This window comes from Myotis brandtii, unplaced genomic scaffold, assembly GCF_000412655.1.
Source record: "Myotis brandtii unplaced genomic scaffold, ASM41265v1 scaffold897, whole genome shotgun sequence".
Classification (NCBI taxonomy): domain Eukaryota; kingdom Metazoa; phylum Chordata; class Mammalia; order Chiroptera; family Vespertilionidae; genus Myotis; species Myotis brandtii.
In genome coordinates this window covers 317,581-335,007 of record NW_005371679.1, presented here as the reverse complement: position 1 = coordinate 335,007, position 17,427 = coordinate 317,581, and the positions used below count along the sequence as shown (strand labels likewise).

Sequence of the window (17,427 nt, the reverse complement as noted above, 5' to 3'; positions counted from 1 at the left end):
CGACCTATGAACCAGGAGGTCACGGTTTGATTCCCGGTCTGGGCACATGCCCGGGTTGTGGGCTCCATCCCCAGTGGGGGGCGTGCAGGAGGCAGCCGATCAATGATTCTCTCTCATCATTGATGTTTCTATCTCTCTCTCCCTTTCCCTTCCTCTCCATATCCTATATAATAAAGAGCTAATATGCTAATTAGACGGAACAGCAGGAGGACCAGCCAGACGACCTTCCGGATGAAGCCGAGGCTGTGAGGGCCTACCTTTGCACAAATTTCCTGCATCAGGCCTCCAGTAAATAATAAATGAAAACACCTCATCCAGGGAAGGAATTCCTACCAGGAGCCTTCATTCAATAAGACAGCTGCATTTCTTTTAAAGAGTCTAGGCATGCCAGTGTTGCCTGGACTGGATTTGGTCCGTGTCTGTGGAAACGGGTGTTCTGGCTAATGGAGGATGACACAGCAGGTCTTTTATGTTCAGCCGCTGTTATTTTGATATCTTTCTGAATGTAGTCATCACTCTCTTGCTTGATGGGTGAGAATCTGCCAGCGCCTCCATGATAGCTCTTTCCACAGTGTTTTTTGGTTTTGTTTAATATATATTTTTATTGATTTCAGAGAGGAAGGAAGAGGGAGAGAGAGAGAGAAACATTAATGATGAGAGAGAATCATGGATCGCTGCCTCCTGCACGCCCCACACTGGGGATCGAGCCCGCAACCCCGGGCATGTGCCCTGACTGGGAATCGAACTGTGACCTCCTGGTTCATAGGTCGACGCTCAACCACTGAGCCACACTGGTCGGGCCACAATGTTATAGATCAGGGGTCCTCAAACTAGGGTCCACGGGCCACATGCAAATACAAATATTGTATTTGTTCCGTTTTGTTTTTTTACTTCAAAATAAGATATGTGTAGTGTGCATAGGAATTTGTTCATAGTTTTTTTAAACTATAGTCCAGCCCTCCAACGGTCTGAGGGACAGTGAACTGGACCCCTGTTTAAAAAGTTTGAGGACCCCTGTTATAGATGAATGTGGTACAGGGGATGTGGCCACACATAGTGTAGTGACTAAACATTTACTCTCCACTTCTTTGTTTTCTCTGGACCCACTGCCCTAAAAGTGGAGTGCTATGGCTTCCTCTTATTTTCCCTTTTTTTGTTGTTAATCCTCACCCGAGGATATTTTTCCCATTGATTTTTAGAGAGAGTGGGAGAGAGAGGGAAAGACAGAGAGAAACATCCATGTGAGAGAAACACATCGATTGGTTGCCTCCTGCCCTAGCTCCGACCAGGGCCTGGGCCCGGGAGGAACCTTAACTGAGGTACGTGCCCTCGACTGGAATCGGACCCTTCGGTCTGCAGGCCAATACTCTATCCACTGAGCCAAACCGGCTAGGGTGGCTATGACTCCTTGATACGTGGGCACAATATGGAAATGAGCCTGTGTTTGGGGAGGATATTATATGTAGGAAGGACCCACATCCCTCTTTGAAATGTTAACTAGTTGCTCGCAGAAAGTGGCAGCTGAAAAATCATCCTTTTTTTTTTTTCCTCTTTGTTCTTTGTTTTCCCAGCTCAGCAAAAGGCCAAGATGCCTAGCGGTTTCCCAGGACTATGTGTTTATTGCAGGAGCCAAAGGCTTCTCCATCTACAATCTGCACGATGCTAAACAAATCTATGTTTACGAGAAATTTAAGGCCGAGGTCATGTCCATCTGGACCACAGACTTGGGGAACGAAACGCTTATGGCTCCTGTGGATGAAATGGGTACTTGTTCTCCATCTTCCTTTAGCCTCATTTACGTGCACCTGTAGACCGAGCGTGTCAAACTCAAGGGCTAACACGGGCCCAATAAACAAGGTTTAAGTTTACGTGGCCGCAAAAAAACAAAAGCTTCCATTTTCATAGAAACGTAGGTTTATTTCGAAAAGTATAGTATTTATAAAAAAAGCACAAGAGCAATGATAAGATTCATGTTTTCTTCCTGGCACTTGGCATCTCTCTGCTACCATCTTTCCTACTTCGGGGGAAGTCTTGTTCACAGTGATCACTTTCAATACTGACCCACGGTGAATGTCAGTAATTCTGGATCTGACAGGAGACTTATTTCCTTTCATAATCCTATATAATAAAAGCCTAATATGCAAATTGATCGGTGGAACGACCAGTCGCTATGATGCACACTGACCACCAGGGGGAAGACGCTCAATGCAGGGGCTGCCCCCAACCTGCAGGCCCCAGGCCAGCCAAGGCAGGTGCCAGCGGGAGCCCCCCAATTGCCCTGCTGTTGGCCCACAGATCGGCCCTGGTCGCCGGCCAGGCCTAGGGACCCTACCCGTGCATGGATTTCGTGCATCGGGCCTCTAGCTGTACCGGTAAATAACTGCTCACACTGTTATGTTGGCTGGCCCACAAAAATATTCCTTATGGGCTGCATGCGGCCCGTGGGCCACGAGTTTGACATGCTTGCTGTAGACCGTTGTTCATTTCCTTCCCTGGGGTAGGCAGGGCTACACATTGGCAAGTTCTCCCTGGTCATGTACGGTGTGCCAGGCACTCTCTCAACATTTCACATACTGGCCCTTTAACCCTCAGCACAGCCCTAGGAGGTAAGTATACTTTTCAGAGGAGGCAACCGAGGCGCGGAGGTGAAATGACTCACTTGAGGTAGCACAGGAAGTAAATGGCGCTGGCGGGATTCGAACCAGGCAGGAGGCCCCGGAGTCCACACCCCATGGGCACTCAGCAATCCTGCCGCTCACAGAAACCAGGGCTTGCTTTCCCCCTCAGCCCGAGGACGAACCAGGCCCTCATGGGAACTGCAGCATAGAGGGCTGTAGACAGGGTCCTGGGGCCCCGTCTCTGAGGGTGGCTGGGCCTGGTGGACAGGTTAGAAAGGGCGCACTGGTAGGAGTCTGCAGAAGCCGGACAAGAGGCAGAGAGACGAGTAAGAACCATGTGTGCACTGAGGGGAGAAACGATGGCCTGGACCAGGGCAGGGGCCGTTCACATGATAAGGAAGACTGCACTGTGGTTACATGCGATGCTCACACGAGGGGAAGTGAGGGGAGGGACATCAGAGAATTCTTTGTTCTATTTTTGCAAGGTTTCCCTAAGTCTGATATTAAGTTCAAAAATATAATAATAATAATATATAATAATAAATAAAAAATAATAATATGTTAAAAAAAAAAAGCTTTAAAAATGAAAAGGAAGCCCTGGCCGGTGTGGCTCAGTGGATAGAGCGTCGGCCTGCGGACTGAAGGGGCCCGGGTTCGATTCCGGTCAAGGGCATGAACCTCGGTTGCAGGTTCCTCCCTGGCCCAGGCCCTGGTTGAGACGCGTGTAGGAGGCAACCAATCGATGTGTTTCTCTCACATCAGTATTTCTCTCTGTCTTTCCCTCTCCCTTCCACTCGCTCTAAGAATCAATGGAAAAATATCCTCGGGTGAGGATTAAAAAAAACAAAAAAAAAGGAAGATGTAATGGGAAAACTGGGTGAGTGATGGGTATGTGTATGGGGCAGGGAGGTCAGTGAGGGGGAGGGAAGAAAAGGACTCCGTTCTGCCTTAGATCACGGCTCGATGCTGAAGCCGCTGTGGGAGAATAGGGCTTCAGGGGTCGGGGCGTTCCACTTGCACGTGCCCAGCTTTGGTCTAATCGCGCCGTATCTGGTCAGGTTCACGTCTGTGTGACCCTCGGCGTGATGAGTCTGCGGGCAGGGGCTGCCTGGCTCGTCCCCAGCACGTCCCTGGCCGGAGAGCAGGTACCCCAGGGGTGTGTACTGGGCGCACTTAGACCTCCACGCCCTGTGGGCTGGTTGCCTTTGCGAGGTCTGTTTATGGGTGGAGGGGCGGGTTCTGGGTGTCTGGGGGGCACCTAAAGGAAGAGGCGAGAAGTCATGGGGATGTGGATCCTCTACTGGAGGGAGCCCGTAGGTTACACCATAATTAGAATGACACATTTACTTATGAAATCAACAAATTCAACTGTATGAGGAGCTTGCTGGGGCTTGACAGGTGAGGCACATAGAAGAGTGAGATACGACCTTTCCCTCAAAGAACCTATGACCTCGCTAGAGGAATAAAACACACCCACAAGCCCGGCCGGCGTGGCTCAGTGGTTGAGCGTCGACCTATGAACCAGGAGGTCACTGGTTCGATTCCCGGTCAGAGCACATGCCCGGGTTGCAGGCTCGATCCCCAATGTGGAGCGTGCAGAAGGCAGCTGATCAATGATTCTCTCTCATCATTGCTGTTTCTATCTCTCTTTCCCTCTCCTTTCCTCTCCGACATTAAGAAAAATATATTCAAAACAAAACAAACAAAACACCCACAGGACACAGGTGGGTAACCAGGTGAGGCAGAATGGGATGATGACTAGCACAGGGGACAGGAGTCAAGGAGAGGGGACCCGTGTGGCCAGAGGGCCCCTGGGAGGCTCCTAGGAGAAGGGGACGGGGCTGGGGTGGGCAGGTGCCGGGTGGAGGAAGGCAGGGAGACCCAGGCCCTCACAGCGGGGGAGGGACGGGAGGAGGCCCCGAGCGTGCAGGAGCTGCCGACGCCAATCTCAGGAAGTCCGAGAGAAAGTGACAGCTCCCTCGTCTGTCTTACGTTCTTACTCATTTTTCCCTTTCAGGTGTCGTTAGACTGTTTTATCTTTGTAAGGAAGGTCTCTTCTTCATCAAAACCATCAACGAAGTGGTAAGTTCCTAGAGCGGGGCCGCGCGCTGTAGCCAATCAGGTTCACTCTTAAGATGGAGGCGAGGCCCTGGCCGAGTAGCTCAGTGGGTTAGAGCGCCGGGCGGTACACCAAGGTTGAGGGTGCGATCCCCGATCAGGGCACGTACGAGAATCAGCCAAAGAATGCATACATAGGTGGGACAAAAGCGATGGTTCTCTCTCCTTTCCTCTCTCTCTCTGAAAAAATCAATAAATAAAACTTGTAAAAATGTACTAAGCCCTAGCCAGGTTGCTCAGTGGTTAGAGCACTGGCCTGTGGAATGAAGGAAGAGTCATAGGTTTGATTCCGGTCCAGGGCACGCACCTCGGTTGCAGAATCGATCCCTGGCTTCGGTGGGGGCACGTGCAAGAGGCAACCAATCGATTTGCCTTTCTCACATCATGTTTCTCTCTGTGTGTCTCTCCCTCTCCCTTCCACTCTCTCTTAAAATCAATGGGAAATGCCCTAACCGGTTTGGCTCAGTGGATGGAGCATCGGCCTGCGGACTGAGGGGTCCCAGGTTTGATTCCGGTCAAGGGCATGTACCTTGGTTGTGGGCACATCCCAAGAAGGGGGTATGCAGGAGGCAGCTGATCGATGTTTCTAACTCTCTATCTCTCTCCCTTCCTCTCTGTAAAAAATCAATAAAATAGATTTTAAAAAATCAATGGGAAAAATATCCTTGGGTGAGGATTAACAAGAAATAAAATAAAATTAAATTAAATTTAAGATGGAGGCAATGACAGCTGTCCTAGAATAGTAAGAAAGAGACACCTCCCTGGTCCAACAGCCTTCTCCAAAGTAGTCAATTAAAAGGATCCCGGACCATGAGAGGTGGGAGCTGAATACCTTGGACTTATTACCACGTGGTTGAGAGGAGAGAATTACGAAGGAACTCCGGTCCAGGCTGAGCACCAGCCCAACATATCCGATAACTCCTCATGAGTCCCTAAAATTTCCGGGCCGCCTCACATCCTGTTCCCCGGCCCATGCTGTTCCCTGTGCTTGGAGGACTCTCCCTGCCTCCCTACTACCTACTGTGCGCGCCTCTTAAATTTCTCCCGTGCCTCCAGGCCAGCTCTCTAACATACTCTCCCTCCTCTGTGCCACCACCGTACAGAACAGAATTTCCTTTGCGTTTTCTCCCCCGCATCCTTGCTTGTTTACATGGTGGCTTCTTCCCTGGGATGTAGGCTCCCTGAGGGCAGGGGCACGTCTTACCCGTGCATCCCTCGTTCCCACACACTGCCTGCATGTTGCTGTAGGTTCTCAGAATGTGGGCTCTTTTTATTTTTTAAGATTAATGAATCCCCAAAAGAGACAGTATTGCTCAGGGTAGATTTCTAATTGCAGTTTATCTTGTACAAAATGTTACTGATGGGGCCCAGGACAAAGAAAGTATCCTATGTAATAAAAGCCTAATATGCTAAGTGTCCAGTCATCCGTTCAACCAATCAAAGCGTAATATGCTAATGATATACTAAGGCTGCTCAACCGCTTGCTATGATGTACACTGACCACCAGGGGGCAGAGAGTCGACCGGTCAACCAGTCGCTATGATGTGCACTGACCACCAGGGGGAAGACGCTCCGACCGGTAGGTTAGTTTGCTGCTGGGGTCCAGCCGATCAGGACTGAGCGAGACGGCCGGACACACCCAATAAAAATATATTAAAAAAAAAAAAGAAAACAAAAAATCCACAGACGGACTGGGAAACATATCTGAGATATAAAGTTGAACCGATCGCTCATCAGTCGCATTCCTAGGCTTTGACCCGAGAGAAATAAAAACACGTGTCCACAGAGAGGCATCTCTCCGTGCCCCCAGCTTGGAAGGGTTTATGTGAACGGGGGGGGGGGGACAGGCCAGCCCCCACAGGCCCCCTCTCGGTCAGCGGGCGGCCTGGCTCTAGCAGCCTCTCTCTCCGTTTCAGGATGACACCAACAAGCAAACCATCTGCATGAAGATGGACATCTCTCATGGAGGGGGACTTGCAGCCTTCCTCATACAAGGCAAGGCTCACGGGGGCCGCGAGGAGAGTCCGGGTCTGCAGTCTCCCCTAGAGAATCCCCCTTCCCCTCGAGGACTCTTCAGAACTGCAGGGGCGGGGCAGAGTCCTCGTACCCTCCACCCAGCTTCCCCAGGCACTTGTCAAACTTACTAGTGAGCCAATAACATGGGGACAATACGATTTTTTTAAAGGTAATATCCTTTGTAACATTGAATTGCTTTTCCTTTTTAAAAAAAAATATTTTTATTGATTTCAGAGAGGAAGGGAGAGGGAGAAAGATAGAAACATCAGTGATGAGAGAGAATCATTGACCGGCTGCCTCCTGCACGCTCCCTACCAGGGATCGAGGCCGCAACCCGGGCATGTGCCCTTGATTGGAATTGAACCTGGGACCCTTCAGTCTGCGGGCCGACGCTTTATCTACTAAGCCACACCAGCTAGGGCTATAATACTATTTAAAAAAAATTTTTTTTATTGATTTCAGAGAGGAAAGGAGAGGGAGAGAGAGATAGAAACATCAATGATGAGAGAGAATCATTGATCGGTTGCCTCCTGCACACCCCCTCCCCCCCACCCCCCCACTGGGGATCAAGCCTGTAACTCGGGCATGTGCCCTGACCGGGAATCAAACCATGACCTCCTGGTTCATAGGTAGATGCTCAACCACGGAGCCATACCGGCCAGGCGGTATAATACTGTTAATTACATATTCTCTCCTCGCCAACCCCCCGCCCCCCTGCAATTTCACCAATTTTCCCACAAATTTAATTTTTTCGCTCTGAGGGTCAGTCAGGAAACCACACTGCATCTAGTCTCACGTCTGCTTAGTCTACTCCTCACTGACAGTGTCTTGGTCTCTCCTTGTTTTCCGTGACCTTGACATTTCTGAAGAGCACCGGTCAGATGTTTTGTGCAACGTCCCTCAATTTCATGGTTTGAGTGTTTCTCGTGGTTCCACTGGGGTTAAGGATTTGGGGGAAGATACGCAGAGGTGAAGGGCCTTTTTCACTGCGTCGAACCAGGGCGAGTGTGACAGCAACGTGACTCTCTGCTGCCCATGTTAACCTTGACATTTAGTTCAAGTGGCATCTGCCAGGCTCCCCCCCCCTACCCCCCCCGCCCGCTGAGCCACTGTGGTGCCCTGTCCGAACTCTGTCAGAAGGGAGTCACCAAGTCCAGACCACACTGAAGGGGAGAGGCAGCAGAACCAAAGAATTTCCGGCTGAATGCTGAAACCACCACACTCATCGAAAACCACTTGGGGGAGATACTTTGAGATTCTACAAATACCCTGTTTCTTCTTAAAGTTTTGCCCACCGATTTAAGCAATGTTGCAATTATTACTATGGTGATGGACTTTTTTTTTTCTTCCTTCCAAATGGACTGTTAGCTTGATTTTTTTTAAAAATATATTTTGTTGATTTTTTACAGAGAGGAAGGGAGAGGGATAGAGAGTTAGAAGCATCGATGAGAGAGAAACATCGATCAGCTGCCTCCTGCACACTCCCCACTGGGGATGTGCCCACAACCAAGGTACATGCCCTTGACTGGAATCGAACCCGGGACCCTTGAGTCCACAGGCCGACGCTCTATCCACTGAGCCAAACCGGTTAGGGCTGTTAGCTTGATTTTTAACTTTTGAATATTTAGACATATGATTTATGGGCCTCTATTTTATTTTTTATTAATTTATTTTTTATATGTTTTTATTGATTTCAGAGAGGAAAGGAGAGGGAGAGAGAGATAGAAACATCAACGATTAGAGAGAATCGCTGATCGGCTGCCTCCTGCACACCCCCCACTAGGGATCGAGCCCGCAACCTGGGCATGTGCCCTTGGCCGGAATCAAACCTGGGACCCTTCAGTCCGCAGGCCAACGCTCTATCCACTGAGCCAAACTGGCTAGGGCTGGGCCTCTATTTTAAAAAAATATGTATTTTATTGATTTCAGAGAAGAAGGGAGAGGGAGAGAGGGATAGAAACATCCATGATGATGAGAGAGAATCATGGATCGGCTGCCTCCTGCACGCCCACTACTGGGGATCGAGCCTGCAACCTCAGCAAGAGCCCTGACCGGGAATCGAACTGTGACCTCCTGGTTCATAGGTTGATGCTCAACCTCTGAGCCACACCGGCCGGGCTGGGCCTCTACTGATATTGTTTCCTGGGTCCCTCCCAGGTCATGTGCTTGAGGAAGATGTGTATTTACACCGCTTTATGCATCAAAGGAGACTGAGTCTGCAGCAGTTTCCTAGGACGGCCCAAACAGTGCCACACTGGGTGGCTTAAAGCAACAGATAACTATTTTCTCCCAGAGTTCTGGAGGCCAGAATTCTGAAGTCAAGGTGACCAGTTGATCACTTTTTTGTTTTTGTTTTTTTTGTTAATCCTCACCTGAGGATATCTTTCCATTGATTTTTTTAGAGAAAGTGGAAGGGAGGAGAGACAGAGAGAAACATCGATGTGAGAGAGACACGTTGATTGGTTGCCTCCCACATGCACCCTGACCAAGGCCAGGGATGGAGCCTGCAACCTAGTTACGTGCCCTTGACCGGAACCGAACCCGGGACCCTTCAGTCCGCAGGACTTCGCTCTATCCACTGAGCCAAACCGGCCAGAGCGACGAGCACTTTTTGAAGGAAACCTTTAGCCAGGAACCCATCCCACGAGAAAGCAGCCCCTCCCCGATGGGCAGGTACTCGGTACAGAGCTGAGCACATTTCTATGACAAGACAAAGTCCCACGCCCCCCACAGGTTGTCATCTGCCCAATATTGGTCAGAAGGATTCTCTTGGGGCATCGCTCCCAGTTACAACCCCTTCTCGGCCTAGCCCTGCCCGGTGCTGGTTCCATACGAGCCGCCTTCCTCCCCAGAGAGGAATCGCTGAGACACGATGTCAGTGGGGTTTGCCATTGGGGAACACCTGGGGACGGGCCCAGCAGAGTCTGGTTAGAAACTGTTAGGGTTCACCCTAGCCAGTGAGCTAAGTGGTTAGAGCATTGGCCTATGGACGGAAGGGTCATTTGCCATTGGGGAACACCTGGGGACGGGCCCAGCAGAGTCTGGTTAGAAACTGTTAGGGTTCGCCCTAGCCAGTGAGCTAAGTGGTTAGAGCGTCGGCCTGTGGACGGAAGGGTCAGGGTTCGATTCCGGTCAAGGGCACATGCCTGGGTTGCGGGCTCGATCCCCAATAGGGGACGTGCAGGAGGCAGCTGATCCATGATTCTCTCTCATCATGATGTTTCTCCCTCTCCTTTCCTCTCTGAAACCCATCAACCAACCAATAAAAGCTGCTGGGGCAGTGCAGGTGCGGTGGCCTCGGGGGAGCAGCCCAGCTCTCCGGGAGTGAGGACCCTGCTGTTCGGGGGTGTCTGCCAGCCTCCGTGTCAGGGGTTCCGAGGAGACAGGCCGTCCTCAGAGGACATGTGGCGCCGGCCTGCCGTTGCTCAACAGTCCCTGGCTTTCCCAACGCAGGGGCTGGAGACACTTGGCTGGACGTGTACAAGTTGCCCAAGGAGTCTTGGGTCAAGGAAGTGGAACACCCCCAACTGGCTGTGAACCCAAAGAAAAAACCCAAACAGCTCCAAGCGGTAGGAAGCCCGCCTTTAACCGCTGCGTTTCTCCCTCCCCTGGCCCTACATCCCGCATGAGCCCTCCTGGGGACGTGGAGATGAATGGGGGTGGGAGGGAGGCCAGGCACCCTGGCCATGTCTCCCAAACCAGGCATTAACGGGCAGAGTGGCTGCGGGAGCAGGGCTCTTAGTCCCTCCTGGGTCTGGGCGTTACCTCTCCACCCAGGACTCCCAGGCATTTCTCTGGGGGCCTTTCCTCTCGCCTCCCAGGCAATTTCTCTTCCCTTCGGGGCTGATGTAACCCTTTCATGCCCCGCATTCCCCTGAATTTCCCAGACTCTGATATAAACAGCTTGTTCTCAGTATACAGAAATGCAGGTATTTTAAAAAAAACGTATTTGCATTGATTTCAAAGAGGAAAGGAGAGGGAGAGAGATAGAAACATCAATGAGAGAGAATCACGGATCGGCTGCCTCCTGCACGCCCCACTCTGTGGATCCAGCCCGCAACCGCGGGCATGTGCCCTGACCGGGAATCGAACCGTGACCTCCTGGTTCATAGGTCCACGCTCAACCACTGAGCCACGGCCAGGCATGGGTTTAAGTCTACCACTTTGCTATTTACTCTCTACTGTCCTACCTGTTTTTCTTCCTTTTCCCTCTTTGCCTGCCATCTTTGGAATTATTCTGGTGTTTGTTTTTTCCCCTCCTCTGTTGTCTTATTAGCTGTGCCTTTTCCTTATTGTAGGATGGAAGCACCTGTTGTCTGGCGGAGTTTAAGTTGAGTATTCCAGTCCAGATAATGAAGATCAAGCCACCCAAACCCATTACAGGCCAGTATGATTCCACTAATACTCTCCTTTGGCCATTGATTTTGCATTGTTTTTTCTTTTTGTTGCCTTTTCCCACCTTTCCCATCTTTTCTATTTATTGGCAGCAATATCTAAATCACAAGTACAGTTCTGGAGAGAAAATGTTCTTTTTTTAAAAAAAATATATTTTATTGATTTTTTACAGAGAGGAAGGGAGAGGGATTAGAGAGTTAGAAACATTGATCAGCTGCCTCCTGCACACTCCCCCACTGGGAATGTGCCCACAACCAAGGTACATGCCCTTGACCGGAATCGAACCTGGGACCCCTGAGTCTGCAGGCCGACGCCCTATCCACTGAGCCAAACCGGTTAGGGCGAGAAAATGTTCTTTAAGTGATAAACTCTGGGACCTAAAGACACACGTTATAAATGTTACGGGGATACTGTTAACTAACAGAATGGGGAGACCATGAAAGAGAGAGGTCTTTCTTGGTGCTGATAGGAATTCATTCCTTTTTTAAAAAAATTTTTTTTAAGATTTTTTTTTTACATTGGTTTGTTTGAATCAGAATCCAAACATATTAATTGACTTGTCATGTCTTTTTTGTTTGTTTGTTTGTTTTTTAAATATATTTTTACTGATTTCAGAGAGGAAGGGAGAGGGAGAGAGAGAAACATCAATGATGAGAGAGAATCATTGATCGGCCGCCTCCTGCACATCCCCTACTGGGGATGCAGCCTGTAACCCAGGCATGTGCCCTTGACTGGAATTGAACCCGGGACCCTTCAGTCCACAGGCCGACGCTCTATCCACTGGGCCAAACCGGCTAGTGCTGGAGTTCATTCGTTGCTACACCCCATGTTAGTTCATTCATCAGTACAGTCAGCAGTAGGTTCTGCACATGGAAGAGAAACGATGTATAACGAACCGGTTAGACCGGTGATGGCGAACCTTTTGAGCTCAGTGTGTCAGCATTTTGAAAAACCCTAACTTAACTCTGGGGCTGTGTCACATATAGAAATTTTTTGATATTTGCAACCATAGTAAAACAAAGATTTATATTTTTGATATTTATTTTATATATTTAAATGCCATTTAACAAAGAAAAATCAACCAAAAAAATGAGTTCGCGTGTCATAGGTTCGCCATCACTGGGTTAGACCATCCATGGATGGAATATGCTACCGTGAGTTTATCGACGAGGAGCCTGCTGTAGAGAGCTACGCAGCAAATTGATACCAGTGGCTGCCCTGGGGAGGGGCATCCGGGCCACCGTGGGACCCGGCAGGCAACTTGAGGGGCCTGGCACGTTCCAAAGAGTACCGAGTTCTGACAGTTGGGGGTGCAGACCCAGAAACGAAATCGCCCGGTTTTCCTGTGGGCTTAAGGACAGATGACAGGCAGGAAACGAAAGGTTATGGGCAGGGGAGTGATGTGGAGACAGTGACTGACAGAGGGAGGCGGCCTTGGAAAGGAAGGTAGTTGCAGGAAACTAAACAGAGGAAGAGACAGGACTGCCTGCTGAGCTGGTGGGGCAGCGACCGTGCCCTCAGGTCTCTGGTGACGTGGGGAACATCCCCTGGAGATGCTGTAACCCGGGGTGAGGACCTGCGGTGGGAGGGAGACGCGGAAGCAGAAAGAGCAGCAGCTCGTGGCCCGTGCTCCCTGAGCGCGGGGGGTAGCAGAGAGGCCCGGGAAAGACAGCGCCTGGGCTCACGGACAGACGGACGGACAGATGGACCGACGGAGGGTTGCAGGCGAGACTGGGTTTCTGAGGAGGCGGGATTCTGCAGGGAGGAAGGAGGGGAGCCTCAGGAAGCGGGAGCCGGATGGTTTGGCCGACTCTGGACTATGTCCCACGCAGGCAGCCTATTTAAGAGTCCCCTGGAAGTGTTTGCAAAGATGGAGGGCTGCTACGGGCTGGGCTCGGGCCAGAACCACATCATCAAGGACAGTCAGTGGGAGCAGCACACCGCCGTCTTCAACGCCACCTACAGGAAGTACCTGGATGGGGAGTGGGAGGAGGAGCCGCTCAGGTGAGCCCTCGCCCTGTGCCCCGGCCCCCAGGGCTTCTCCCCAAGGACCTGAATCAATCCGGGGTCTAAAAGCTTCTGGTTTGGGGCTTCTCTCTGAGAACTCCAGCAGATCGTTCGAGAAGTCATCCTATATAGTAAAAGGGTAATATGCAAACTGACCCTAACAGCAGAACAACTGGGAATGACTGGTCACTATGACACACATTGACCACCAGGGGGCAGACACTCGATGCAGGAGCTGCCCCCTGGTGGTCAGTGCGCTCCCACACGGGGGAGCTCTGCTCAGCCACAAGCCAGGCTGCCAGCTGCCAGCACAGCGGTGGTGGTGGAAGTCTCTCCCGCCTTCTCAGCAGCACTAAGGATGTCCGACTGCAGCTTAGGCCTGATCCCCGCTGGCAAGTGGACATCCCCGAGGGCTCCTGGGCTGCCAGAGGGATGTCTGACTGCCAGCTTAGGCCCAATCCCCCGGGGAGCAGGCCTAAGCCAGCAGGTGTCCATCCCCCGAGGGGTTCCAGACTGCGAGAGGGCACAGGCCAGGCTGAGGGATCCCCCAAGTGCACAAATTTTTGTGCACCGGGCCTCTATATATATATATTTTATTGATTTCAGAGAGAAAGGGAACAGGAGAGATAGAAACATCAGTGATGAGAGAGAATCATTGATCGGCTGCTTCCTGCACGCCCCCTATTGGGGATCGAACCCGCAACCCGGGCATGTCCCCTGACTGGGAATCAAACCATGACCTCCTGGTTCATAGGTCGGTGCTCACCTACTGAGCCACACTGGCTGGGCGAGAAGTCATATCTTTTTGAGATTTTTTAAACAGGACAAAGGCTGAGAACATGGATTTCAAGAAGGAATAGATAGTAGCTATGGAGATGGCAAACAGCTTATTATACTACTTTAGGTATGATACCATCTCTTAGCATTTTGTCCTAGTTATCTAGACAACACGGAAGATCCTAGACCAGGGGTGGGCAAACTTTTTGACTCGGGGGCCACAATGGGTTCTTAAACTGGACTGGAGGGCCGGAACAAAAGCATGGATGGAGTGTTTGTGTGAACTAATATAAATTCAAAGTAAACATCATTACATAAAAGGGTACGGTCTTTTTTTTGTTTTGTTTTATTCATTTCAAACGGGCCGGATCCGGCCGGCGGGCCATAGTTTGCCCACGGCTGGTCTAGACGTAGAACTGTAAGTCACTACCGTTAACATCTGTCTCCATTTCCAGCGGGCCCCACTCGCCCCATGTCCTGACGGTAAAAGCAGAGCCCCAGCCTGGGAAGTGTCTACTGGGGATGGAGCCCACAACCCGGGCGTGTGCCCTGACTGGGAACCGAACCGTGACCTCCTGGTTCAGAGGTCGATGCTCACCCACTGGGCATGAACGCTCTCATCTTGCCCTCATTGGGCCTTGAGTTTGCTCCGTCAGGACACAGCCCTGGGGCTGAGCCCCCTGCACCCCGCTGCAGCCTGGGCTGGAATGAGCGAGGCTCAGGGGAGCGCTGCCTGGCAAGGCGTTTAGGAACCTGCAGGCAGCTGTTAAACCGCTGGTTACTGTCCATCGTGAGAGTGTTTACAACACAGAAAGCCACAGCCCTATAAATCAGGAATTGGGGCTTTAAAAAACAGAGCCAATTTTTCAGCACAGCACGGCTGTAATGCCCCCAGGATAAGAGGGCATTTGGGCATATGGCCCAAGCCTGGTCCTGAAGGGGTCTTCCCGGGTCAGAGAGGGTGCTGGTCCCACCTGGGAGAGGCTCCCGCAGCCCCGCCCCCTGCACCCACCGGGACCTGCACCCAGAATGCCATGTGCCTCGGGGCTCTGGACCCCATTTCCGGTCCTGGTACCAAGACTACCAGCCTTGCTCCTTGCCAAGGAGTCAGTCTGCCATGGCTCTGACGAGTCTCTCTCTCTCTCTCTCTCTCTCTCTCTCTCTCTCTCTCTCTCTCTTCAGCATGGCCACGTTCCACTTCCTTTTTCACAGCTGCCTAACGGTGATGCCAGCAGAGGTCAAGAGCCCCCCAGGTAAGTGACCATGAAGGAGTGGCTGCCCTGGGCACGTGGCCAGTCGCCTTGGGCAATGCCTCAGCATCTGGACCCCCCAGAGGGGTCCCCGCAGCACACCCTGCATGGGGGGAGGGGGCCAGGTGGAAGCCGGCGCTGGCTGTGGCCGCACTGCTCCTGGCTGGGCTGCGGCCCAGAGGCCCTGAGAATGAGGCTGGCACTGTCTTCCGGGAGTGACCTGCTTCAGGGGAGGGAGCCAGGCTGTTCTGGATATGAATTCACTTCGTACAGGATGTGATTTAAAAACTGACAGCCAGCCCAGCCCACGTGGCTCAGTGGTTGAGCGTCGACCTAGGAGCCAGGAGGTCTCGGGCTCAGTCCCTAGTAGGGGACCTGCGGGAGGCAGCCCATCCATGATTCTCTCATCATTGATGTTCCTACCTCTCTCTCCCTCTCCCTTCCTCTCTGAAATCAATAAAAATATATTTTTAAAAATATAAGTAAAACACTGACAGCCAGATGGACACGAATGATCTAGAAGCTGTGGAAGCAGCCAAGGGCAGCTGCGGCCACTGTCCCTCCCAGGAAGGAAGGAGAGTACCTCCGGGGTGCCCAGCCCCTGCTCTCCGGGACGCTCACCTTTGTGGTGGATGCCACCCATTGGAAACAAACCACTTTTTAAAAAATATATTTTTATTGGTTTCAGAGAGGAAAGGAAAGGGAGAGAGAGAGAAACATCAATGAGGAGAGAGAATCATGGATCGGCTGCCTCCTGCACGCCCCACACTGGGGAAGGAGCCTATAACCCAGCATGTGCCCTGACCGGGAATCGAACCGTGACCTCCTGGTTCATAGGACGACACTCCACCACCGAGCCACGCAGGCCCGGATGAACAAAGCATTTTTTATTTCAAACTGACTTCCTCTTGGGCAAAGGCCACCCCAGCTCCTTACTGACGCCCCCTCCTCTCCTTCCCCAGGGGTAGCCAGTGTCCTCGGCGTACACTGGACAGGCCGGCACAACTTCTTCCTCTATTCACTCAACCGCAACCTGAAGGACAGAGTTGGTACTTGGCTGCCTGAGCTCGGGGCCCTGGGAACAGGTCCTGCTCCAGCTTAGCCGAGAGCACGTGGCTGGCACATAGTGTGGCTTCAGGGACCAGAGCTGTGCGGGCAGACGTGGCAGATGTGGGGGACGTGGGGGCGGTGGTGTGGCCTGAGGCTCTGTCTCAGAACTGTCCTGCTTCTTTTTTAAAAAAAATATGTATTTTTTATTCATTTCAGAGAGGAAGGGAGAGGGAGAGAGAGCTAGAAACATCAGTGATGAGAGAGAATCATTGACCGGCTGCCTCCTGCACGCCCCCTACTAGGGATCGAGTCCACAACCAAGGCATGTGCCCTGACCGGGAATCGAACCGTGACCTCCTGGTTCACAGGTGGATGCTCAACCGCTGAGCCACGCCAGCCGGGCCTGTCCCGCTTCTTAAAGACAACAGGCCAACAGGGACAAAGCCCAGTCAGGTGTCCAGGGCCCCTGGGCAGCGAAGGTCAGGAGAAGGTGGCCTTGACCTCAGAGGGCCAGGGCCAGAGCCTGGCCCGGCCCAAGTGCCTGCGAACTGTGCAGTCTCAGGCCAGTCACCTGACACCCCAATCCCCCGACTTCTCCTCCGAAACACAGAGCTGGTTAATGACCATCCTGCCTCCTGCTCACATTGGCTGTGAGCAGCAAAACGCTGAGTTTCTGTCTGTGAAAGCTCTTCGGCATCGACAGGCCCTTAGGAAAGACATTTGTTGGTTTTTTACATATTTACGGGGACGGTTACACGAGTCAGTTCACTCTGTGGGATTTCCTTGAGTGGAACACTTATGCTGTATGTTAGATTATGCTTCCCAAGTACCTTTCAGCCTTCACAAAGGCAGCCTGGCCTCTAACCTGGGCTTCGCTGCTGACTGCCTAGGTGACCTTGGGAAAATCAGCCACTTCGGTGCCTCAGTCTCCTCATCTGTAAAATGGGAGCTAGCAGGACCCACTCATAGGACCCTGTGGGAATCCAATGGGGCGATGTGTGAAAGCGCTTCCCACAGCGCCTGCCCTCACTGATCATGAGCTGCAGCCTAACAGGCGTGTGACGTGCTCTATCATCTCGAGCAAGGAGCTAGCTCTGCACGGACGGGGGAGAGATGGGAGTCCACACAGGCGCTCCTGCCCTCGTCCCAGACGGGCAGGCTAGTCTGGTCTGAGGTGGTGCCGGTGGAGGGGACGG

General features: G+C 51.8%; 2 protein-coding genes across 3 annotated transcripts in view; one reads left to right on the top strand and one right to left on the bottom strand.

Moving 5' to 3' along the window:
- The window catches only part of PEX11A (peroxisomal biogenesis factor 11 alpha), an 80,425-nt gene that overhangs the window by 24,931 nt on the left and 38,067 nt on the right, over positions 1-17,427 (bottom strand). The gene's annotated exons all lie outside the window — the stretch shown is intronic.
- The window catches only part of WDR93 (WD repeat domain 93), a 24,702-nt gene continuing 8,765 nt past the window's right edge, over positions 1,491-17,427 (top strand). Inside the window, exons 1-8 of the mRNA XM_005885195.2 lie at positions 1,491-1,764; positions 4,636-4,700; positions 6,653-6,731; positions 10,206-10,321; positions 11,051-11,135; positions 12,980-13,151; positions 15,114-15,184; positions 16,144-16,230. Coding sequence (XP_005885257.2) covers positions 1,491-1,764; positions 4,636-4,700; positions 6,653-6,731; positions 10,206-10,321; positions 11,051-11,135; positions 12,980-13,151; positions 15,114-15,184; positions 16,144-16,230 — 949 coding nt within the window. The remainder of the gene's footprint in view (positions 1,765-4,635; positions 4,701-6,652; positions 6,732-10,205; positions 10,322-11,050; positions 11,136-12,979; positions 13,152-15,113; positions 15,185-16,143; positions 16,231-17,427) is intronic.